Consider the following 25,722-nt stretch of genomic DNA (forward strand, 5'->3'; position numbering starts at 1 on the left):
CTGAAAGTTGACTTGCAAGTACATCAAGTCTTTATAACAAGAAGATTTGTATGCAAGCGCAGAGAGGTCATTATTCAATATATAGAGACCTCATGAGAATACATTTGAAAAATCATGTTTGCATCTATTTAGCACTGTCTACAGAAGGATATACTTGTGAAGAGAGAAGGTTTACCAGATTGATCCTCGGGACAGTGAGTTTGTTGTATGAGAAGAGATTAAGTTTCAGTCCGTCTACTCCATGCCAAACTATTAATCTGCCTACTCCTATTAACCTGCATCAGGACCATAGCCCTCCATACCTCTCTCATCTATAAATTTCTCTTCCCCTCAGATTCCACTTAAACATTTCACCTGTCACCTTTAACCCATGGCCTCAAATTCAATCCTCACCCAACTTCAGTGGAAAAAAATCTGCTTGCATTTACTCTATCTATGATCCCTCAATATTTTGTATACCTTCTCTCATCCTCCTTTGCTTCAGGAATAGGTCCTTAGATTGTTAGATAAGAGAGTCAAAAGGTTAGTATACAAAGTACTGAGGTAAAAGATCAAGCATATTCTTTTTGAATGGTTGAGAGGCCAGGATGACTGATTATTCCCCTCCTGTTTTCATCATTTATATTATTTCTTGTGCTAAATGCAAACTCTAATTGTGGCTTTATATTATACTCACTTCCATTATTAGTTTCTGTGATGAATGAATATTGTTTTTCCATAACAATAGACAATAGACAGTAGGTGCAGGAGTAGGCCATTCGGCTCTTCTAGCCAGAACCTCCATTCACTGTGATCATGGCTGATCATACACAATCAGTACCCCGTTCCTGCCCTCTCCCCATATCCCTTGACCCCGCTATCTATAAGAGCTCTATCTAACTCTCTCTTGAATGTATCCAGAGACTTGGCCTCCACTGCCTTCTGGGGCAGAGCATTCCACATATCCACCACTCTCTGGGTGAAAAAGTTTTTCCGCATCTCTGTTCTAAATCGCCTACCCCTTATTCTTAAACTGTGGCCTCTAGTTCTGGACTCACCCATCAGCGGGAACATGCTTCCTGCTTCCAACGTGTCCAATCCCTTAATAATCTTATATGTTTCAATCAGATCCCCTCTCATCCTTCTAAATTCCAATGTATACACGCCCAGTCACTCCAATCTTTCAACATATGACAGTCCTGTAATTCAGGGAATTAACATTGTGAACCTACGCTGCACTCCCTCAATAGCAAGAATGTCCTTCCTCAAATTTGGAGACCAGAACTGCACACAATACTCCAGATGGGGTCTCACCAGGGCCCTGTACAGCTGCAGAAGGACCTCTTTACTCCTATGCTCAATTCCTATTGTTATAAAGGCTAGCATGCCATTAGCTTTCTTCACTGCCTGCTGTACCTGCATGCTTGCTTTCATTGACTGATGTACAAGAACACCTAGATCTCGTTGTACTTCCCCTTTTCCTAACTTGACTCCATTTAGATAGTAATCTGCCTTCCTCTTCTTGCCACCAAAGTGGATAACCTCACATTTCTCCACATTAAACTGCATCTGCCATACATTTGCCCACTCACCCAACCTGTCCAAGTCACCCTGCATTCTCATAACCTAGGTCAAAAATCTTGATCTTCTGGCTAAGTGTCTATTTTGGCAATGAAACAAAAAGTGCAAAAACTAACCAACATGCTTTTCATTTTATAGAAAAACATATTAACTTTATTTTTCTTGTGTTCTTCTTCACGGATGCTGAAAACCTGTTATCTACTCCTAACATCTCCTGTTTTATTTTATATTTTTAAGTATTTTGTTTCTTTAACCCTCATTAATTTTTTTCATCTTCTTCCTTCTCTTGAAGTCATTAACTCCATGAAGTGAGAAGATGAACAGCACTCCAACTGACAATCCATTTAATTGCTCTAGTGGAAACAGGGTATACATTGACAAAGATGCAGCTGCCATCATCTACAACAAGCAGAAAAGCTAATGAATAGCTTCAAAAAGATATCATAATGCCAAATAATTGTCAATTCAATTTTTTGACAGTACAATAGTCTCTTAATACTATGAGAACATCAACTTAGATTTTGATCTCAAATTTCTGAAATTGAGCTTAATGGCAATGTTTTCTAACTCTGAATGGAACCTGAATCATGGCTGATATTCTCCAAAGTCAGTTGCATGCATTTTTACATACTTGTGCGAGCCCTTGTATATTTCAATATCTATTTCTAAAATTTGGAGGAATTGGGTCTAACTATTTATCTCCCTAAAACATTTTAAGTGAATGTATACTTATCAAGTCCCCAAGTTATCCAATAAAGACAAGTCTCCTCCTTCCAGTACTTTATTCCTATTGTATTTTAGCAATGTCATTCTTCAGTACACAAGTGGAGAGTGAAATGATTGTTACTCCAGATCCAAAGCATGCAGCAAAAAAAACCCACAATAAATATAAATACTTCAAATTAGCTAATGATTGTATTGTAATGTATGACTGATTGTATATAATTAAAGTGACTCCAAGTGCAGGAATATCTGTACATAAGGTAACACTGACAGGAAATGATAAAGTGGTGGTGGTGGGAAGGGATGAATTTGGTGGAGTGGGTTAGTGGGTAGAGGTGTTGATCAGCAAGGGGAAAGTAACTACTTTTGAGTTTGGTGGTCAAACTCAAAAATGGGTGCTGTGCTGTTATGCCTCTTTCCTGATGGAATTGGGGCAAACAGTCAATGAGGAGGGTGGGGGGGGGGGATCCTTCATGATATTGCTGGCTTTTTACTGGCACATTTCTGTATATATGTCTTTGAAGGCTGATGTCAATGATGCACTATGCAGTTCTGGCTACCTGTTTGTAGAGCTGTCCTGCCACCACAGTGTAGTTCAAGTCCCAAAACTGGTGTTACTGTTCCTGCAGTAAACTGCATACCAATGAGAAAACAGCATCTTCAGAGAGATCAAACCTTTCTTATGAACAGTTTAATTTGAGGATAAAATAAGTCTGTATTCCACAAGAAAAAGACCTTAACCTCGATTCACTCTCCAGCTTCTAGTTTTCTCATTCTTTCAGCTTTAGACTACTATTGATTCATTCTTTAAAGTTTCTTTTGTATTTTATTGTTGTTTTCAGGGGGCCAAAGCAATTTCCGTTTCTCTGATAACCAACACCTCAGTCATAAAGTTGAATTTGAAGGATAACTGGCTGGAGGCTGCAGGCACCAAAGCAATTGCAGAGATGCTGAAGGAGAACTGTTACATTGCAGGTTTAACCATTTTTATGTATAGAATTCAGTCTGCAGAGTGGTCTGATACTGCTTCTTGATTTGCGGGTTCACCATTCACATTGTGTCCAAGTAGGAATTTTGTTTATGAGCAAGGGAGAAGAGAAAATAGCAGGGAGGAAATTATTGGATAATTTGTGAAACCAAAATAGGTAAACTTATTTCACCTTTGTAACTATCTCTTCCACTTATTCTTAATAATATAAGTTCCTTTCATACAGGACAGATATTATATAACCATATAACAATTACAGCATGGAAACAGGCCATCTCAGCCCTTCTAGTCCTTGCGGAATGCTTATTCTCACCTAGTCCCACCGACCTGCACTCAGCCCATAGCCCTCCATTCCTATCCTGTCCATATACCTATCCAATTTTACTTCAAATGACAATATCGAACCTGCCTCTAACATTTCTACTGGAATTCTGCTGGAATATTACAGGCTGTGAATGGAATGGGACCAGAGCTGAAGTTAGACTTGGTGTCACTATTTTCAAGTTTGCTTGTTTAACAATTTTAATTCAAATATTTTACCTAAAATTTTTCAAATTTGCCATTGTCATTTTTTTCAGATTCATATTGTAGTTTTGCATTCAGGTTATCAATTCTCCATTTTATTTTCCCCTTATGTAAAAAGGGTGTGACTTTGCAGCTGATCCAACTACAAGTGTATATTGTTTGAAGTGTAAAGTAACAAATAGTAAATTCATTGTTTGCCATCTTTATTCTGTTGAGCTGACGTTTTCCCTTTCTGTTGCTATATTATTTTCAATTACCATGAAAATATATGTGATAATTCATCCATCCAAGTTATAACCACAGGCTTGGCCTGATAGTTCTGTTTATTTTCAGGTGTTGGTAATAATGGTTAGTGGCCCAGTGATGAGTCCTGTGGCTTTTGTCCTTCGTTATTGGTTATGGGACAGGTATGGAAGTGATTATTCAGAGTCTCCTGGAGCATGGAACAAGGTACAAAAAGGGCAGATGATAGGGTACAGTGTGAGAGGAAGGGCTTGCCCTTGGTAATCCGACCATTGGGATTAGTGTTTCCAGCAGTAATAACAGATTCTCCTGTTTATCAACATTCTTAACATAGTGTGTTTTTTTTGTAATTTATTTTTTTATTGAAGTTCATCATCAAACGAACATTTCCATAAGATGTATTTCAGACATTGTACATATATGTCATATAATCTTATATATCACAAAGTATTTATCTGAGCTATACACTTATAGAAAAGAGTGGGAAGAACTATGTACAAGTAGGGAGTGATCTTTTTTTTTACAACAGATTCATTGATTTGTGAGAATAAAATCAGGCCTATGAACCATTATGTAGTTAAACCATTTTCCCCAGTATGAATCAAATTGTTCCAGCTTATGATTAACAGATGCTGTTATCTTCTCCATTTTGTAAATGTCCATTGTAATTTTCATCCATGTATTTAAAGTTGGGCTCTCCTATGATAACCATTTCCTAGTAAGAGTCTTTTTACCAGCCACCAACAGTATATTCATTAAATATTTATCTCTTTTCAACCATTCTTGAGGTATATATCCAAAATATATGGTCTTACTCTCTAAGGGTATTTCACATTTAAAGATGTCTTGTAGGGCATTGTGTATCCACCTCCAATAGTTTTTGATAACAGGGCAGTCCCAAAAAATATGATAATGATTTGCATTTTGATTTCCACAATTTCTCCAGCAAACAGGGAGGTTACTATCATAATGGGATTTCTGAGAGGGTGTAATAAAATATTTTATCAAGTTTTTCCATCCAAACTCCCTCCATTTCTGTGAACTGGTACACTTCCATTGATACCTCCATATTGTTGTCCATTCTTCCTCAGATACAATTATCCCTCCTTCCTGCTCCCATTTTGTTTTAATGTATGAAGTCGAATGTGTTTTAAGATTTGACAACCCCTTATACATGCTTCAAATGATCCTACTACCATTATCTGAATTATATGCTTTTCTAAAGAGCTCTATCAAGCCTGTATTTGCCTTGGTTACATTTTTAAGTGTCTTATTAACATATTGTTGCATCTGTAAATACCGATAAAAAAATCTTGTTTTTCTAATAAGTGTTTCTCTTTAAGCATTTCAAAACTGAACAGTGTTCCTTCTTTCATTATGTTGCAAAGAACTGTTATTCCTTTAGCTGTCCAGTCCTTAAATCTAGCCAAAATTTATTTGGTGTAAAATCAGAGTCATATGCACACCATTTAAGAATTGCAATATCTTCCTCTAGATTATATTATTTTATAGTAGTTCTCCATATTGTGTTTTAAATGTAAAGGGCAACATTCCTATAATCTTTAAAACTATATTCATTAGTTGGTTTGACATGTTCATGATCTATATTGACAAGCATTTAGACACTTTGGAACATTCCTGTTTTTGACTTCTGATCATTTATAAACTACAGTAAAACTTCTGTAATCTGGCATTCTTGGGATGATGGTGGTGTCACACTAGTATATTTTCCACACTTTTGGATATTACTCCTATTAACATCACAGCACTTTTTTGTTCCATATTTCACACAGGAATATAATATATTTTCCAGTGAATTTGTTGACTTTTAAAAATAGGAGCAGAATTAAGCCATTTGGCCCATCAAGTCTGTTCCACCATTTCATCCTGGCTGATCCATTACCCTCTCAGTTCCAATCTCCTGCCTTCTCTCTGGACCCCTTCATGCCCTGACTAATCAAGAATCTACCAACATCTGCTTTAAATATACCCAATGACTTTGTAACTAGAGTCCTTGATGAGGATGGCTTGGACCCAAATGCTGGAGTATCCGAAGCAAGGATTGAGACACGATACCAAACTGGATTGAGAACTGAGCACAAAACAAACACTAGGTGTAATCGCCTAGTGATTATCAATTACCATGATTACCGATTAGCAGGACCATTCTGAACCCTTAAAGGGGCAGCATCAACTATCCGTACTCTGGGGAGTTTGTGTGTCTAAATCCCAGAAGTTGGTGCAATTGGAACATCTCATAACAGGACCTCCTCCCTTACAGCTGACTCATGATGGCCCTGGCTGCTAGGAAATGCAGTGATGGCAATTGTGGATGAGAGCTGGATGCAAGATCTCTATTTCAGGGACCCAGCACTTCTCCTTGGGTTTGAATTCTTCCCAGTCTGTGAGGTATTGCTGAACCTCTGGAACAATATGTGAACCCAGAGGTCTTTTCACCGTGAAGACCTGTTCCCCCGTGATAAACCTGGATGATGGTGGGGCTAAGGAGCTGGTGCAGACAGGTTTTAATTTAGAAATGTGGAAGGTCAAATTGATCTTTAGGGTGTTGGGGAGCTGCAAGATATAAGCCACCGGGTTTACTTTCCTCAGGGTTTCAAAGGGTCCAATGAACTTGGGCACCAACTTTCTGGATTCTACATTGAGAAGCAAGTCGACCTGTTGCCCAGGCTGTAAAGCAGGACCTTGTCTTCTCTTTTTGTTTGACTTGGTCTCTGCTCTCCAGGCAGAGTCCGGCAAAATATCTCTTGCCCTAATCCATTTTTACTTGCACTTTTGGACCCTGTGTATAAGAAATAACATTAAATCATTAGAAAGGGATGACATAGAATTGGAAGGTGTAAAGTCTCTATGGGTTGAGTTAAGACAAGAGTAAAAGGACCCTAATGGTAGTTGTATACAGGCCTCCAAACAACAGCTGGGATGTGTATTACAAATTGCAGCAGGAAATAGAAAAGGCATGTTAGAAGGGCAATGTCATGATAAGTGTTGGGAATTTTAACATGAAAATGGATTGGGAAAACCAGGCCAGTACTGGATCTCAAGAGAGAGAATTTGTAGAATGTCTAATGGATGACTTTTTAGAACAGCTTGTTGTTGAGCCCACTAGGGGATCAGCTGTGTTGTGCAATGATCCAGGAGTGACAAGAGAGCTTAAGGTTAAGGAACTCTTCGGGAACAGTGATCACAATATGATCAAGATCACTTTGAAATTTGAGAAGGAGAAACTAAATTCCAATGTGTCGGTATTTCAGTGGAATAAAGGAAATTACAATGGCATGAGAGGGGAACTGGCCAAGGTTGACTGGAAAGGGACGTCAGCAGGAAGGACAGCAGAGCAGCAATGGCTAGAGTTTCTGCAAAAAAAGAGAAAGTGCAAAACAGATATATTCCAAATAAGAAGACATTTTTGAATGGAAGATGGACACTACTGTGGCTGACAAGTGAATCTATTGTTAGGGATGAGATTACGGTGTACTTGGAGCCATATGACAGGATAGGCCAAAGTCAACATGGTTTCCCAAAAGGAAAATCCTACCTGACTAATCTACTGCAATTTTTTTGAGGAAATTACAAGCAGGGTAGACAAAGATGCAGTAGGTGTGATGTACTTGGATTTTCAGAATTTTATCTGCTTAGCAAGATAAGAGCCCATGGAACTACAGAGGAGTTACACTAGCATGGGTGGAGCATTGACTGATTAGTAAAAAAACTGAGAGTGGGAATAAAGAGATCCTATTCTGGCTGGCTGCTGGTTACCATTGGAGTTCCACAGGGGTAGGTGTTGGGACCGCTGCTTTTAACGATGTAGCTCAGTGATCTGGACTATGATATTAATGGATTTTTGGCTAAATGTGCTGATGATACAAAGATAGGTGGAGGAGCAGGTAGTGTTGAGGAATCACTGCAGAGAGACTTAAATAGTTCAGGGGAATGGGCAAAGAAGTGACAAATGAAATACAATGTTGGAAAGTGTATTGTCATACACTTTGGTGGAAGAAACGAACAGGCAGACAATTATTTAGATGGAGAGAGAATTCAAAATGCAGAGATGCAAAGGGACTTCGGAGTCCTTGTGCAGGATTATGCAGGAGTCCTAAAGGTTAACTTCCAGATTGAGTCAGTGGTGAAAAAGGTGAATGCAATGTTGGCATTTATTTCTAGAGGTGCAGAACATAGGAGCAGGGATGTGATGTTGAGGCTCTATAAGGCACTTGTGAGACCACACTTGGAGTATTGTGTGCAATTTTGGGGTCCTTATTTTAAAAAGGATATACTAACATTGGAGAGGGTTCAGAAAAGATTCATGAGAATGATTCCAGAAATGAAAGGATTACCGTAAGAGGAAAGTTTGGCAACTCTAGGGCTGTATTCCCTGGAGTTCAGGAGAATGAGGGGGGATCTCATAGAAATACTCTAGATGTTAAAAGGCCTGAATAGATCAGATATGGCAAAGTTATTTCCCATGGTAGGGGAGTCTAGGACAAGAAGACATGACTTCATGATTGAAGGACGCCCATTTAGAACAGAGATGCAGAGAAATTACTTTAGTCAGAGGGTGGTAAATCTATGGAATTTGTTGCCACGAGCAGCTTTGGAGGCAGTCATTGGGTGCATTTTAAGGCAGAGATTGATAAGTTCTTGATTAGCCAGGGCATCAAGGTATGGGGAGGAGGCAGGGGAGTAGGGATGTCTGGAAGAATTGGATCAACCCATGATTGAATGGTGGAGTAGACTTGATGGGCCAAATGGCCTACTTCTGCTCCTATATCTATGGTGTTAAGAGTTTAGAACATAGAACAATACAGGCCCTCCGGCCTGCAATGTTGTGCCGACCCTTAAACCCTGCCTCCCATATAAACCCCCCCCCCACCTTAAATTCCTCCATATACCTGTCTAATAATCTCGTAAATTTCACTAGTGTATCTGCCTTCACCACTGACTCAAGCAGTGCATTCCACACACCAACCACTCTCTGAGTAAAAGACCTTCCTATAATATCCCCTTGAACTCCCCCCCCCTTACCTTAAAGCTATGTCCCCTTGTATTGAGCAGTGGTGCCCTGGGGAAGAGGCACTGGCTGTCCACTCTGTCTATTTCTCTTAATATCTTTTATACCTCTATCATGTCTCCTCTCATCCTCCTTCTCTCCAGAGAGTAAAGCCCTAGCTCCCTTAATCTCTGATCATAATCCATACTCTCTAAACCAGGCAGCATCCTGGTAAATCTCCTCTGTACCCTTTTCAATGCTTCCATATCCTTCCTATCGAGAAGTGACCAGAACCGTACTCCAAATGTGGCCTAACCAGAGTTTTATAGAGCTGCATCATTACATGGCGACTCTTAAACTCTATCCCTCAACTTATGAAAGGTAACTCTCCATAAGCTTTCTTAACTACCCTATCTACCTGTGAGGCAACTTACAGGGATCTGTGGACATGTATCTCCAGATCCCTCTGCTCCTCCACACTCCGAAGTATCCTGCCTTTTACTTTGTACTCTGCCTTGGAGTTCGTCCTTCCAAAGTGTACCACCTCACACTTCTCTGGGTTGAACTTTACCTGCCACTTCTCAATCCACTTCTGCATCCTATCAATGTCTCTCTGCAATCTTCAACAAACCTCAACACTATCCACAACACCACCAACCTTTGTGTCATCTGCAAACTTGCCAACCCACCCTTCTACCCCACATCCAGGTCGTTAATAAAAATCACAAAAAGTAGAGGTCCCAGAACAGATCCTTGTGGGACACCACTAGTCACAACCCTCCAATCTGAATGTACTCCCTCCACCATGGCCCTCTGCCTTCTGCAGGCAAGCCAGTTCTGAATCCACTGGGCCAAACTCCCTGGATCCCATGCCTCCTGACTTTCTGAATAAGCCTACCATTTATAGAGCACCCTCCAAGAATGTGATGTGAATTCTGGACCACAGTCGAGACAATGTCCACCAGGAATCTGTGAATCCTGAAGCTCTGGTCCAGGCAATGAACTTGCAGACATTCGAAAAATGATCAAAAAATACCATAATTATCGACTTCCTCTTGGTGATTGGGAGATCCATGACAAAGTCAATGGACATGTGTACCTAAGATCTTTCTGGAACAGGTAGGGAGTGGAGGAGCCCTTGAGGATTGTTCCCATTGGAGTACCTGGGGCCGGACTGTACTCTGAATGAGCAGCCGACCTTGAGCACTATTCTTAGGAATCTCCCCTTGTGCTTGTGTCCTGTGAACAAGGGTGTCGATTCCCCAATGAATTGGTGCTACTACCCTGGCTTAGTGTAAAATGGCATTGGCTGCTCTTCTCATTCCAATTCGGGAAACTGGTGGGACAAGGCATCTGTCTTCTGGGGCACCTCGTGGCGACTCATGTAGCAGCTGTTTTTTGTGTGATTTTTAATCTACTCAATATACATCTATTGCAATGGATTTACTTATTATTATTGTTATTATTTTATTTTTTTCTTCTTCTATATCATGTATTGCATTGAACTGCTGCTGCTAAGTTAACAAATTTCACAACACATTCCAGTGATAATAAACCTGATTCTGATCTTTCTGGTTCTTTGACCCTTGTCGATAGGTCAGGATGAAATTAAAGTGGTTAAAGACGAAAGACCACCCGGCCTGCCTGGAATTCAGTTTCTTGGCCTCCTGAATCTAAGCCAGGTTCTTGTTGTCTGTCCAAACAATAAAAGAGCTCTTGGACCACTCTGGCCAGTGCTGTCATAATTTACCTCTGCCAAGTATAGCTGCCTGGAAATAAATTAAACACAGGTGCAGTTTATTTGTCCAAAGGTGTCCATTCAGACAAAACTGCACCTACTCCAACATCCAAGGCATCCACCTCCACAATAAAGGGAAGGTCTGGGTTAGATGCAACCAAAATGGGAGCTGTTGGGACCCACTGCTTGAGCCCTGTGAAAGCAGCCCCTGCTTCAGTCATCCAGACAAAAGGACCTGTGGATTTCTTAGTTAATACCCTCAGTGGAGCTGCCACTGAGCTGAAGTTCCTGATGAACTTCCAGTAGAAATTAACAAACCCCAGGAACTGCTGGACTTGTTTGATACTGGATGGTGGTAGCCAGTCTCTGACTACCTGGGTCTTGGTAGAGTCCATCTTGAGATGGCCAATGGAGATGATGAAACCCCAAAAATGAAACAGTCGTCACATTGTCTAGAAGCCTCTTTAAAATGTCCCTGATATGAGCGATGTGCTCCTCCATGGACTTCGAGAAGATTAAGAGATCATCCAGGTAGATAAAGGCATACCTAATGGAGAGTATCCCAGAGCTCATTGTTTATAAAGGCTTGGAAAACATCTGGAGCATCCACAAGGCTGAATGGCATAACCAGGTACTTGTATGGCAACTCGAAAACTGTATGTATAAGAGGAAGAGGGTAGTGATTCTTAGACATTATGTAGTTTAATTCCCTGTAATTAATGCATAGCCGCAGGCTCCCATCTCTCTTTTGTATGAAGAAGCAACCTGTGCTGGCAGGTGAGGTAGAAGGAAGCCTGTAGCAAGAACTTCCTTTCTATACTCCTTCACAGTGCTTCTGAGAGTGTGTACAAATCACCCCGCAGAGGATAACTACCACAGCAAGTCTATAGAGCAGTCATAGGGTCAGTGTGGTGGAAGAGTCGAGGCCTTTCTCTTGCTGAAGACCTCCTGTAAGTGCTTGTAAACAGAGTGGATTTCTACCAGTTTAGGTGTTGCTATCTCCTCCGGACCTTCACTTCTTTGGTGACAGGTGTGATTCAATGGGCTTCAGAGTCCTCTCTTGAGCTCACAAAGTTCATCCGTGGAAACTGGCCAAATTGAATAAGTCCAACTCCCCGTCTGTATCCACAGGCAACAGCAGTAAGATGTTACAAAGGGTTCTTGCATCCCCGAGAATAGGCTTCAAGGATCGGCATAAAGGAGTCTTTCCCTTCCTTGAGACCTGGCAGTTGGTTCCCTTCAGCTTAGCTGCAAGTTTCCCAGATTGCTCGGGTATCTCCTTGGTCTTATGTTGACTTGGAAATTCCCCCTTTCTAGTTCCTGTGGGATTCCGACTGGACTTTGATGGGACTTACACTGTCCCTTTGACCAGAACCGGCTTGTATGCTCTTGAAAACAGAAGGTCTTAGGTTTCCTTGCACTGAAGCCTGCTTCCTTATAGGTCGTTGGTCACTGGAGGGTCTGGGTGTTGGAACACCATGCTGTGAACAAAGCCTCTTACAATGACTGGACCAAGCAATGATTCTCCCCTCCCTCCAGTCCACGGATGGGTTATGCTAGGTCAGCCAAGGGTACCCGAGGATAGGGGGTATGAGTAGAGAGTCAATAATCTAGAAATTAATGTCTTCCACATGATCCCCTATCCTCATCTGCAGTTCCTCAGTCCAAATCTGTCCAGAGCCTAGCGGTTGGTCATCCAGGACAGTTGCGGGCAAGGACTGGCTCAACTCTTGCAGCGGTATATCGAACTGATGTGCGGTTTCTAAATCCAGAAAATTACCCACTGCCTTCAAGTCCACAGAAGACCTGCCTCAAGTTCTTACCCTAGCATGAAACCAGATTCCATAGGATTGGGCATGGTGGCTGCTACCAACACAGTCCTCCTGACACTGGACAGTCTTAGCAGTTCCTCAGTTGGCTGCAGCTTTGGACATTCGACCCCCAAGTGTGGCCATTTTATTAGTTACACGAGGTACCTAATAAAGTAGCCACTAAGTGTAGAAAGGGTTAATGCAAGCAAGTTCTTTTTTCCCCACTGAGTTTAGGTGACACTAGAGCTAGAGATCATAGATTAAGGGTGAAAGGTAAAATATTTAAGAACTTCATTCTGAGGGTGGTGCGAGTGTGGATGTAGATTTCATTGCAGCATTTAAGAGAAGTTTGGGGATACGCACATTAATAGGGAGGGGTATGGTGGGCTATGGTTGATGGGACTAGGCTGATTAATAGTTTGGCATGGACAAGATAGGCTGAAGGGCCTTTATCTGTGCTGTAGTGTTCTATGACTCTAAGTGACCTGCTTCCCCACAGTAAAAGCAGCAACCATGACTCTGGTACTGGAACCTCTCATCGGTGGAGTGTCTGACGCACCGATCTGCATGGACTTGACTGGATCTTGAGCAGGTGATGGGCTGGCTATGGCCCAAGGTTGGAGAGTGGAACTGCAATGCATAGGGATCGGGCTCAGACCGGCTTTCTTCGACTTCTGAAGTGGTCCCTCTTTTGTCTGTCAGACAATTATCAAGGCGAATGGATTGATCAATCAGAACCTCAAAGTCCTCGGAATCAAGGTCAAGGCCTCCCCATTCCAGCCACTCTCTTGGCCAAGGTCTGAAATTCAATCACGTAGTCAGCTGCTGACTTTCCACCCTTTCGGTCTTCATCAGGCAGTCTCAGGCTTGGCTGGCTCTGGCGGAGTGATGGAACATCATCCTCATGGTGGCCACAAATTCCTCCGAAACTGTGCAGATTTTTAACCTGCATTTCCAATGTGCTGTGGCCCAGGCCACGGTTCATCCAATCAGAAGAGAGATAATGAAGGCCACCTTTCCACACTTCGAAGGGAACTGGGACAGCTGGAGTTCAAACACTAATAAGCACTAGATGAGGAACTTGTGGCAAGAGCCCGGGTCACTGTCAAATCTCTGCAGGGTCAGAAGATGAACTGGCTCCAGAGAGTGGCCAACAGCCTCATCCGAGAGACTTTGGCTTCTCTCCTGCAATACTTGGCACATGGTGACCTGGAAGTCATGTATCTCTGGACTCTGTCTTGAAATTTTCCTTGGTGTGGCTGGCCACAGCTGACGAAAGGCTACAGTAACCCACTAGGTTCAGGTTAACTCAATTGTACTGTGACAAGAGTCCATGATGAAGATGGCTTGGACCCAAATGCTGGAGTATCTGAAGCAAGGATTGAGACACAGTATCAAGCTGGATTGAGAACTAAGCACAAAACAAATGCATGGTGAAATCACGAGTAAGACTTATGATTGAGTATCAAACTACAAGGTCAGGTATTCCTTAAATACTTAATTCTTGAACCATGAGTACCAATTGGTGGGACCGTTCTGAACCCTAAAAGGGGCCGCGTCAGCTATCTGTACTCCAGGGAGTTTGTGCGTCTAAATCCCAGAAGCTGGCGCAGTGGGGGCATCTTGTAATAGACACCTCCTCAGCTGCCTGTGGCAATGAAATCCACAGATTCACCACTCTCTAGCTAAAGAGCAAAAATTAATGAGAAGTTAGAGGATTAGGAAGCTTTCAAATACCAACAGAAGACAACTGAAGAAGTCATTAAGAAGGTAAAGATAGACTATGAAAGTAAGCTAGGCAATAATATTAAAAAGAATACCAAAAGTTTTTTTCAGATACCACTCAGACAGTGGTAGGGACCAGGTGAGAGTAAGCGTTCAGCACAGTCTAGAAGGGCTGAAATGGTTTGTTTCTGTGCTGTAATTGTTATATGGTTGTTATATGATTATACATAATGTGTAAAAGAGAGGCGAGGGTGGATGTTGGACTGCTGGAAAATGATGCTGGAGAGGTAGTAATGGGGGACAAGGAAATAGCAAATGAATTGAATAAGTATTTTGCATCAGTCTTCACTGAGGAGGACACTAGCTATATGATGAAAGTTCCAGGTGTGTGAAGTTACCATAACTAGAAACAAGATTCTTGGAAAACTAAGTGGTCTGAAGTTAGATCACCTAGGCCAAATGGTTTACACCTAAGAGTTCTGAAACAGGTGGCTGAGGAGATTGTGCAGGCATTAGTAATGATATTTCAAGAATCAATCTATTCTGGAATGGTTCCAGAAGACCGGAAAATTGCAAATGTCACTCCACTCTTCAAGAATGGAGAAAGGTAGAAGAAAGGAAACTCTTGGCCAGTTAGTATGACCTTAGTGGTTGGGAAGATTTTAGAGTTGATTATTAAGGATGAGGACTTGGGTATTTGGAGGCACATGATAAAATAGGCCATAGTCAGCCTGGTTTTTATGGTCCAGCAGCAGGAGCAGGCCACAGCAATGAGGTTCTCACAGGTCAGCAACACTTATTTAAAAGTCCAGACGAGACAAGTGGGGCGGCCATTGTTGGGAGTAGGCCAGTGGTGAGAGTAGTGTCAGGTTTTGGCTCGAAAGAGGCATTGGCTTTGTTTAAGCTTCTGTTAAAGTTCCTTTGTTTTCCTCTTACTGCCAGTGTAGTAGATGGCTGTTGTGCGTTTTTCATGCCGGATGTTAGAGTCCTGGGAGACCCAAAGACTCCCAGGGAACTACATCGGCATGAAGTGCGCCTGGCTGCAGCCGTTTGAAGACTGCATTAGGGATCTGGAGCAGCAGTTGCAGATGACCTTCAGCTTGAACAGGAGAATGAGGAGATAATCGATCAGAGCTACAGGACAGGAATTACCCCAAAGTCGCAGGAGGTGAGTAGCTGGGTGACTGTCAGGAGACAAAAGGTCTCAGCCCGAAACATTGGTTGCTTCCACGGATGCTGCCAGCGTGTTGTGCGTGTTGCTTTGATCCCAGCATCTGCAGAGTATTTTGTGTTGAAATGGAAATGTGAATAGGCAATTAGCACAGAGCATCCCTGTGGCCATTCACCTCAAAAATAAGTATACCACTTTGGATACTGTTGTGGGGAGTGACCTTCCAGGGGAATGCAACAGAGATCAGCTTACTGGCGCTAAGCATAGGTCCATGGTGCAGAAGGGAAAGAGGGAGAAGAGGGGAGCATAGTAATAGGGGACTCAGTAGTCAGGGGAACAGACAGGAGATTCTGTAGACGTGAACGAGATACCCAGATGGTATGTTGCCTCCCCGGTGCCAGGGTCAGGGGTGTCTCAGGTCGCGTCCAGAACATTTTGGAGAGGAAGGGAGAGCAGCCAGATGTTTTAGGCATAGGAAGGAAAAGAAAAGAGGTCCTGCAAAGAAAATTCAGAGAGCTAGGTAGAAAGCTGAGAAGCAGGACCTCCCAGTTCGTAATATCTGGATTGCTGCTTGTGCCACATGCCAGTGAAGGTAGAAACAGGATGATTTGGCAAACTAATGCATGGCTGAGAAGTTAGTTCAGGGGGCAGGGCTTCAGATTCTATGATCATTTTGATTACTTCTGGGGGATGTGTGACCTATACAAAACTGTTAGGTTGCACTTGAACCCGAGGGAAACCAAAGTTCTCGCGGGCAGGTTTGTTAGAACTGTTGGGGAGGGTTTAAACTAATTTGGCAGGGGTGTGGGAACTGGAGTGAAGGGACTCAGGATAGACCGAATGGTGAAAAAAAGCAAAGATAGCATGCAGTCAGACTATTAGCAAGGGCAGCAGATGATATAAAATAATAGCAACCAGTAGGGTGAGCACCGGTGCATTAAGGATGCGGAATCAAAAAGGGTGGCAATACTCAGTACTCAAAGCATCATAACTCAATGCATGGAGTATAAGAAATAAGTATAAGAAAGAGTATAATAAGGTGGGTGATCTTGTTGCACTTTGTACAGATTGTTGGCTATGATGTTGTAGCCATCACTGAATCATGGCTGAAGGATGCTTGTAGTCGGGAGCTGAATGTCTAAGGTTATATGTTGTATTGTAGGGGTAGGAAAGTCAGCAGAGAGGCTGGTGTGACTGTTGGTAAAAAATGGCATCAAATCAGTAGAAAGATGTGACATTGGATCAGAAGATGTTGAATCCTTGTGGGTTGAGTTAAGAAATTGCAAGGGTAAAAGGACCCTGATGACAGTTATATTCAGGCCTCCCAGCAGTAGCTGGAATGTGGACTGCATATTGCAACATGAGAAAGAAAAGGCATGTCAAAAGGGCAATGTTATGATAGTCATGGGAGATTTCAACGTGCAGTTCAATTGGTAAAATCAATTTGGAAGTGGATGCCAAGAACGTGGCTGCACGAGGACATACCTGACCAATACATTTCCAGAGAGGGCTTCCAGACCATTTGGGCCAATCGGAATTGTGCTGAGAGCGGTAAGCATAAAGGAGTGGGGCTTGCTGTTCTGGTTAACAACAGATGGTGCAATCCTGGTCATATTACGATCAAGGAACATGTTTGTAGCCCGGATATTGAACTTTTTGCTGTTGGACTCGGCCAAATTATTTGCCAAGGGAAATCTCACATGCAATTGTGGTTGTTGTGTACATCCCTCCCTCTGCCAACCCGATGTCGGCATGTAACATCATTCACACTGTCATAGCCAGACTACAAACCCAGCACCCAAGTGCCCTTATTATCATCTCAGGTGACTTCAACCATGTTACCGTGGCTAGACCACTGCCCAACTTCACCCAGTATGTGAGCTGTAGAACCAGAGGGGAGAGGACCCTAGACGATGTATGCTAATGTTAAGGATGCATTCAGCTCCTCTCCCCTCCCCCCACTGGGAAGGTCAGATCACAACCTGGTGCATCTCAAACCCTGCTACGTGCCTCTGGTAAAGATTAAACCTGCAACTTCGAGGACAGTGAGGAAATGGTTGGGGGAGGCTTATGAGGCATTCCACGGTTGTTTTGAGGTGACAGACTGGCAGGCACTCTGTGACTCACATGGAGAGGACATTGATGGGCTCACAGAGAGCATCACTGGTTACATCTACTTCTGTGTGGACTGCAATGTTCCGGCAGAAACTGTCCTTTGTTATTCAAATAACAAGCCAGGGGTAACAAAGGACATTAAGGGCATCCTGAACGCTAAAAAGAGGGTGTTTAGAGATGGAAATAGGGAGGAGCTGAGGACAATACAGAGGGACCTGAAAGCCAAGATCAGGGAGGCTAAAGGTTGGTATAGGAGGAAGCTTGAGTGGAAACTCCAGCAGAACAACATGAGAGAGGTCTGGAGTGGGATGAGGACCATCACTGGGTTCTGGCAAACTAGCAATAGAGGAGCTGAAGGCAGTGTGGATAGGGCCAATGAACTTAACCTGTTCTTCAACAGATTTGACACTGTGGCCCCTGCCCATCCCCCACATGATTCATCTGTTGTCGGCCCCCAACCAACACATACTCCACTCTCCTCTCCTACCCCTCCTCACAGCCCCCCACCCTGCTCTCATGACTACACCTCTCCCCCACCTGATACCACCACGGTGGGCTTCACAGCTGAACAGGTGAGAAGACAGCTGAAATGTCTTCACCCAAGTAAGGCTGCAGGCCCGGATGGTGTCAGCCCCAGGGTGCTCAAAGCCTGTGCCCCCCAGCAATGTGGAGTACTTCACCATGTCTTCAACCTGAGCCTGAGTCTCCAGAGGGTTCCTGTGCTGTGGAAGACGTCCTGCCTTGTCCCTGTACCGAAGATGCCGCGCCCCAGTGGCTCCAATGACTACAGACCAGTGGCATTGACCTCCCACATCATGAAGACCCTGGAGAGACTTGTTCTAGAGCAGTTCCAGCCTATGGTTAGGCCACACTTAGACCCCGTCCAGTTCGCCTACTAGCCCCAACTAGGAGTTAAGGATGCCATCGTCTACCTGCTGAACCGTGTCTACACCCACCTGGACAAGCCGGTGAGCACTGTGAGGGTCATGTTTTTTGACTTCTCCAGTGCGTTCACCACCATCCGCCCTGCTGTGCTGCGTGAAAAGCTGACAGTGATGCAGGTGGATGCTTCCCTGGTGTCATGGATTATTGATTACCTGACTGGCAGACCACAGTACGTGCGCTTGCAACACTGTGTGTCAGACAGAGTGGTCAGCAGCACTGGGGCTCCACAGGGGACTATCCTGTCTCCCTTTCTCTTCACCATCTACACCTCGGACTTCAACTACTGCACAGAGTCTTGCCATCTTCAGAAGTTTTCTGATGATTCCGCCATAGTTGGATGCATCAGCAAGGGAGATGAGACAGAGTACAGGGCTACGGTGGAAAACTTTGTCACATGGTGTGAGCAGAATTATCTGCAGCTTAATGTGAAAAAGACTAAGGAGCTGGTGGTGGACCTTAGGAGGGCTAAGGCACTGGTGACCCCTGTTTCCATGCAAGGGGTCAGTGTGGACATGATGGAGGATTACAAATACCTGGGGATACAAATTGACAATAAACTGGACTGGTCAAAGAACACTGAGGCTGTCTACAAGGAGAGGCAGAGCCGTCTCTATTTCCTGAGGAGACTGAGGTCCTTTAACATTTGCTGGACAATGCTGAGGATGTTCTACGAGTCTGTGGTGGCCAGTGCTATCATGTTTGCTGTTGTGTGCTGGGGCAGCAGGCTGAGGGTAGCAGACATCAACAGAATCAACAAACTCATTCGTAAGGCCAGTGATGTTGTGGGGGGGTGGGGACTGGACTCTCTGACGGTGGTGTCTGAAAAGAGGATGCTGTCCAAGTTGCATGCCATCTTGGGCAATGTCTTCCATCCATTCCATAATGTTCTGGTTAAGCACAGGAGTACATTCAGCCAGAGACTCATTCCACCGAGATGCAACATTGAGTGTCATAGGAAGTCATTCCTGCCTGTGGCCATCAAACTTTACAACTCCTCCCTCGGAGTGTCAACCACCCTGAGCCAATAGGCTGGTCCTGGACTTATTTCCACTTGGCATAATTTACTTAATATTATTTAATTATTTATGGTTTATATTGCTGTATTTCTACACTATTCTTGGTTGGTGTGACAGTAACAAAACCCAATTTCCCTCGGGATCAATAATTGACAGTCTGTTTGTCAAAAGAAAGTGAGCTTTTTGCCTTTGAGATGCTTTATAGAGCAGTTTGTCATTGAGCCTACTAGGGAATCAGCTATACTGGATTGGGTGTTATGTTAATGAACCATAGGTGAGTAGGAAGCTTAAGAAAAAGATCCCTTAGGAGGCAGTGATCACAATATGATTGAGTTCACAATAGGATGACAGCAGAGCAGCAATGTGGTGAGTTTCTGGAAAAAAATGAGGAAGATGCATGGTAGATGTATTCCAAAAAAAAACTCAAATGGCAAAATAGTACAACCATGGCTGACAAGGGAAGTCAAAGCTAACATAAGAGCAGAAGAGAGGGAATAAAACAAAACAAAAATTAGTGGAAAGACAGAGGATTGGGAAGCTTTTAAACTCCTACAGAGAGCAACTAAAAGAATTATTAGGAGGGAAAAGGTGAAATCTGAAAACAAGCCAGCAAAGTGAATGGTAAAAGCTTTTTCAAATACGTAAAAAATAAAAGAGAGATGACAGTGGATATAGGACTGCTAGACAATGAGACCAGAGGACAAGGAGATGACAGATGAACTAAATGAGCATTTTGCATCAGCCTTCACTGTGGAAGTCACTAGAAGTGTGCCATGTGCTGAAGGGTGTGAGAGAAAAGAAGTGAATACAATTCCTATTACAAGAGCGAAGGTGCTCAAAAAGCTGAAAGACCTCAGGGTACATAAATCACTCGGATCAGAAGAACTGCACCCTAGGGTTCTGAAAGAGGTAATGTTAGAGATTGTGGAGGCATGAATAATGATCTTGTGGTGACCCACTTTCTGCGCAGGTGAACCAGTTCACAAATAGCCAGTGCGTGGGGGGAGACTTTAGTAATGCACCTCTGACGTCATTTCTGATCGGAGAGGGATTTAAATGCCAGCGCCACGAAGTTTGAATAAACTAGTCTCCAAACGACTTAACAACTGCATGTCATTATTTCAGCGCTGTGTGTAGCACATCGCTACATTGGTGACCTCGACGGTCCAAACGGGATTTGGACAAAAGATGACCGACTCTTCATCTGTTCACACAGTTTTGCTAAAACTGCCAACTTTCTGGATGCTGCGACCACGCGTGTGGTTTAGCCAAGCAGAAGCCCAGTTCCAGATTCGGCAGATATCCTCTGATTCCACGCGTTACTACCACGTGGTGAGCGCCCTTGACCAGGAGATGGCAGCCCAGATTGTGGATTTCATACAGTCGCCCCCGGAGGAAGGCAAATATGAAGCATTCAAAGCACTGCTCATTGGGACCTTTGGCCTCTCACAACGTGAGCGGGGTGCCCGCCTGCTTCACCTGGACAGTTTGGGAGACAGACTGCCATCAGCATTGATAAATGAGATGCTGTCCCTGGCTGACAGACACAAGCCCTGCCTCATGTTCGAGCAAGCGTTCCCAGAGCGACTGCCCGAGGACATACATTTGCTGCTGGCCGACACAGATTTCAGTGACCCCCAGAAGGTGGCGGCCCAGGCAGACGTGCTGTGGAAAGCCAAGAGGGAGAGCGTGGCGTCCATCGGTCAGATTACCTGGCCACGCACCCAAAAGTGGACCAGACCAAGCCCGGCAGGGGGGCGCACACAACACAGAGGCAGGAATGAGGAGGCCAGTGAACAGTGGTGTTTCTACCATCAGCGGTGGGGCACAGAAGCCCGCCGTTGTCACCTGCCCTTCAAGGGCCAGGGCCAGCAGCCGCTAATGACTATGACTGCTGGCCACCAGGACAGCCTCTTGTACGTCTGGAACAAACAGTCGGGACACTGCTTCTTGGTCGACACCGGAGCGGAGATCAGCGTTTTGCCCCCGACAGGGTACGACATCCACAACGGGAAGCCAGGACCCACCCGGGGGGCCACAAATGGCAGCACGATACAGACCTACGGCACCCGCACAGTGCAGCTGTAGTTCGGCACCAGCAGGATCACGTGGGATTTCACACCCCTGACCCAACCGCTCCTGGGGGTGGACTTCTTGCGAGCTCACAGCCTGCTGGTTGACTTGCAAGGGAAAAGACTGATACATGCCGAGACTTTCCAGACGTTCTCCCTGGGTGAAGCCAAGTTGCCAGCCCCACACCTGGACTCCATCACGCTGTTGGACAACGAATTTGCCAGAATCCTGGTGGACTTTCCATCGATTCTGGCACCGCAGTTCATGGCAGCCATGCCCAGACACGGGGTACAACAACACATTCCGACCCAGGAACCACCCCTCCATGCCCGCGCATGAAGACTCCCCCGCGGAAAAGCTCTGCCTGGCGAAGGAGGAGTTCAAGAGGATGGAGGAATTGGGGATCGTACGGAGGTCCGACAGCCCATGGGCCTCCCCCCTGCACATGGTGCCCAAAGCAGCCGGGGGTCGGAGACCATGCGGCGACTACCGCAGACTGAATGAGGCTACCACTCCAGACCGCTACCCCGTGCCACACATACAGGACTTTGCAGCAAACCTGCACGGGGCAAGAATCTTTTCCAAAGTAGACCTCATCCGGGGATACCATCAAATACTGGTGCACCCTGAAGACATCCCCAAAACAGCACTGTTCGAGTTCCTCCGAATGCCATTCGGCCTGAAGAATGCCACACAGATGTTCCAGCAGCTAATGGACGCGGTGGGACGCAACCTGGACTTTGCGTTCATCTATTTGGATGACATCCTTATAGTCAGCAGTTGTCGTCAGGAGCATCTGTCCTACCTCCGCCAGCTGTACTCCCGCCTGAGTGATTTCGGCCTCACGATCAACCTGGCCAAATGCCAGTTCAGTCTCAATACCATCGACTTCCTGGGCCACAGGAATACCAAAGACGGGGCAACACCTCTGCCCGGCCCAACACGGTCAAAGGCCTGCAGGAGTTCATTGGTATGGTGAACTTCTACCACCGTTTCCTCCCCTCAGCGCCCTTTGTACACCCTGACGTTGGGTAAAGGCAAGGACATTACTTGGGACAAGGAGGCTGCAGCCGCTTTCGTTAAAGCCAAGGAAGTCTTGGCAGATGCCGCGATGCTGGTGCACCCCAGAACGGAAGTTCCGATCGCCCTCATGGTGGACACATCAGACACAGCAGTTGGTGGGGTGCTGGAACAGCTCATCGAAGGGCGCTGGCAACCCCTGGCGTTCTTCAGCAAGCACCTACGACCACCCGAACTCAAGTACAGAGCTTTCAACCGGGAGCTGTTGGCACTGTATCTGGCAATCTGGCATTTCAGGTACTTCTAGAAGGCAAGCTGTTCACCGCGTTCACGGACCACAAACCGTTGACCTTCGTGTTCACGAAGGTGTCCAATCCCTGGTCGGCTTGCCAGCAGCGACATCTGTCCTACATCTCCGAGTACACGATGGAAGCATGTCTCAGGAAAGGACAACGTTGTGGCGGACGCACTCTCCAGACCAGCTGTCCAGGCCCTGTCCCTGGGGGTGAACTATGCAGCACTGGCAGAGGCGCAGCAGGCAGACGACGAGATGCCCAGCTACAGGACCGCAGTCTCGGGTTTGCAGTTGCAGGTCTTTCTCATAGGCCCAGGTGATAGGACCCTCCTGTGCGACGTGGCTACGGGCCAACTTCGCCCCATTGTCTCGGCAGCCTGGAGGTGGCGGGTTTTCAACTCCATACATGGTTTGGCACACCAATCTATCAGGACAACTGTCCGGCTGGTCTCCAGCAACTTCGCGTGGCACAGACTTCACAAGCAGGTCAGTGAATGCGCCAGAACATGCACGCAATGCCAAACAGCCAAGGTGCAGTGGCACACTGAAGCCCTGCCACAGCAGTTCAAACACACCCACTGGAGGTTCGACCACATTCATGTGGATATCGTGGGCCCCCTACCTGTGTCCCGAGGAGCGCAGTACCTCCTAACTACGGTAGACCGGTTCACGAGGTGGCCAGAGGCGGTCCCGTTCACCGACACATCTGCCGGTTCCTGTGCTCGAGCACTGATCGCAACCTGGGTAGTACACTTCGGGGTACCGGCCCACATTACCTCCGACAGAGGCGACCAGTTCACCTCCAGCCTGTGGTCAGCTGTGGCCAGCCTGTTGGGAATGCAGCTGCACCACACAACTGCCTACCACCCACAGTCGAACGGACTAGTGGAATGCTTCCACTGTCACTTGAAGTCAGCTCTCATGGCCCACCTGAGAGGACCTAACTGGGTGGATGAGCTTCCCTGGGTCCTGCTTGGAATTTGTACAGCGCCCAAAGAGGATCTGCACACCTCGTCGGCCGAGTTGGTGTACGGCGCACCCTTGGCCGTCCCGGGAGAGTTCATACCAGCTACCAAGGGGGCAAGAGGAAGAACCTGCAGTAGTCCTGGACAGGCTACGTGAAAGGCTCGGCAACCTGGCCCCCATACCAACTTCAGAGCACGGATGGACCCCGACCCATGTACCCAAAGACCTGCAGAGCTGCAAGTTTGTGTTTGTATGAAGGGGCGGACACTGGGCACCGCTACAGCGGCCGTACAAGGGGCCATTCAAGGTGATCAACAACAACGATTCCACATACGTTCTGGATATTGTGGGAAGAGAGGAGGTTTTCACGGTGGATGGACTCAAACCAGCCCATGTGAACTTGGCACAGCTGGTCGATATTCGGGCACCGCTGCACAGAGGCAGACCACCCAAACAGAGGCTGATCCAGACTGTGGACATTGGGGGGTGTATCGCCAGTTCTGGGGGTGGGGGGGGTTGTGGCGACCCACTATCTGCACAGGCGAACCGACTCACAAATAGTCAGCACATGGGGGAAGACTTTGGTAATGCACCTCTGACGTCATTTCCGCTCGGAGAGGGTGGGCGCTAGGGATTTAAATTGCCAGCGCCACGAAGTTTGAATAAACTAGTCTCCAAACGACTTACCAACTGCATGTCGTTATTTCAGCGCTGTGTGTAACACATCACTGCAATCTTTCAAAAATCATTAGACTCTGGGATGGTGCCAGAGGACTGGAAAATTGGAAATGTCACTCCATTTTTTAAGAAAGGAGGAAGGCAGAAGAAAAGAAATTATAGACCAGTTGGCCTGACTGTAGTGGTTGAGAACATGTTGGACTCAGTTGTTAAGGATGAGGTTATGGAGTGATACAGGGCAAGATTGGACAAAGTCAGCATGGTTTCCTTAAGGGAATATCAAGGTGCCACATATGAGGCTGCTTACCAAGTTAAGAGCCCATGCTATTACAGGAAAGTTACTGGCATGTTTAGAGCATTGGCTGATTAGTAGGAGGCAGTGAGTGGGAATTAAAGGAGCCTTTTCTGGTTGGCTGCCAGTGACTAGTGTGTTCTGCAGGGGCCGTTGTTGGGATTGCTTCTTTTTTATGTTGTGTATCAATAAATTAGATGATATAATAATGGCTTTGTTGCCAAGTTTGCAGATGATATAAAGATTGGTGGAGGGTATGTAGTGTTGAAGAAACAGGTAGGCTAAACAAGGACTTAGAGAGATTTGGAGAATGGGCAAGAATGGCAATGAAATACAGTGTTGGAAAATGCATGGTTATGCATTTTGGTAGTAGAAATAAATGTGCAGACTATTTTCTAAATGGAGAGATAATCCAAAACTCTGAGATACAAAGGGACTTGGGAGTCTTTGTGCAGAACACCTTACTTGCAGGTAAAGTCAGTGGTGAGGAAAGAAAATGCGATGTCAGCATTCATTTCAAGAGGTCTAGAATACAAGGGCAGTGATGTGATGCTTAGGCTTTATAAGGCACTGGTGAGGCCTCACCTTGAGTATTATGAACAGTTTTGGGCTCCTCATCTAAGAAAAGATGCGCTGGCATTGGAGAGGGTTCAGAGAAGATTCACAAGGATCATTCCGAGAATGAAAGGGTTATCATACGAGGAACGTCTGATTGCTCCAGGACTGTACACACTGGAATTTAGAAGGACAAGTGGAGGATCTCATTGAAAACTTTCAAATGTTGAAAGGTCTGGACAGAGTAAATGTAGAGTAGATGGTGGGGGATTCTA

At 45.2% G+C, this 25,722-nt stretch overlaps 1 protein-coding gene across 2 annotated transcripts in view; it reads left to right on the plus strand.

Annotated features, from left to right (window-relative positions):
* Positions 1-25,722, plus strand: part of lrrc74b (leucine rich repeat containing 74B) — a 161,858-nt gene that overhangs the window by 38,001 nt on the left and 98,135 nt on the right. For both annotated transcript variants that reach the window (XM_059987867.1, XM_059987866.1), the window contains exon 4: positions 3,126-3,258. In XM_059987867.1, coding sequence (XP_059843850.1) covers positions 3,126-3,258 — 133 coding nt within the window. The remainder of the gene's footprint in view (positions 1-3,125; positions 3,259-25,722) is intronic.

The sequence above is a fragment of the Hypanus sabinus genome, chromosome 13, assembly GCF_030144855.1.
Source record: "Hypanus sabinus isolate sHypSab1 chromosome 13, sHypSab1.hap1, whole genome shotgun sequence".
Classification (NCBI taxonomy): Eukaryota; Metazoa; Chordata; class Chondrichthyes; order Myliobatiformes; family Dasyatidae; genus Hypanus; species Hypanus sabinus.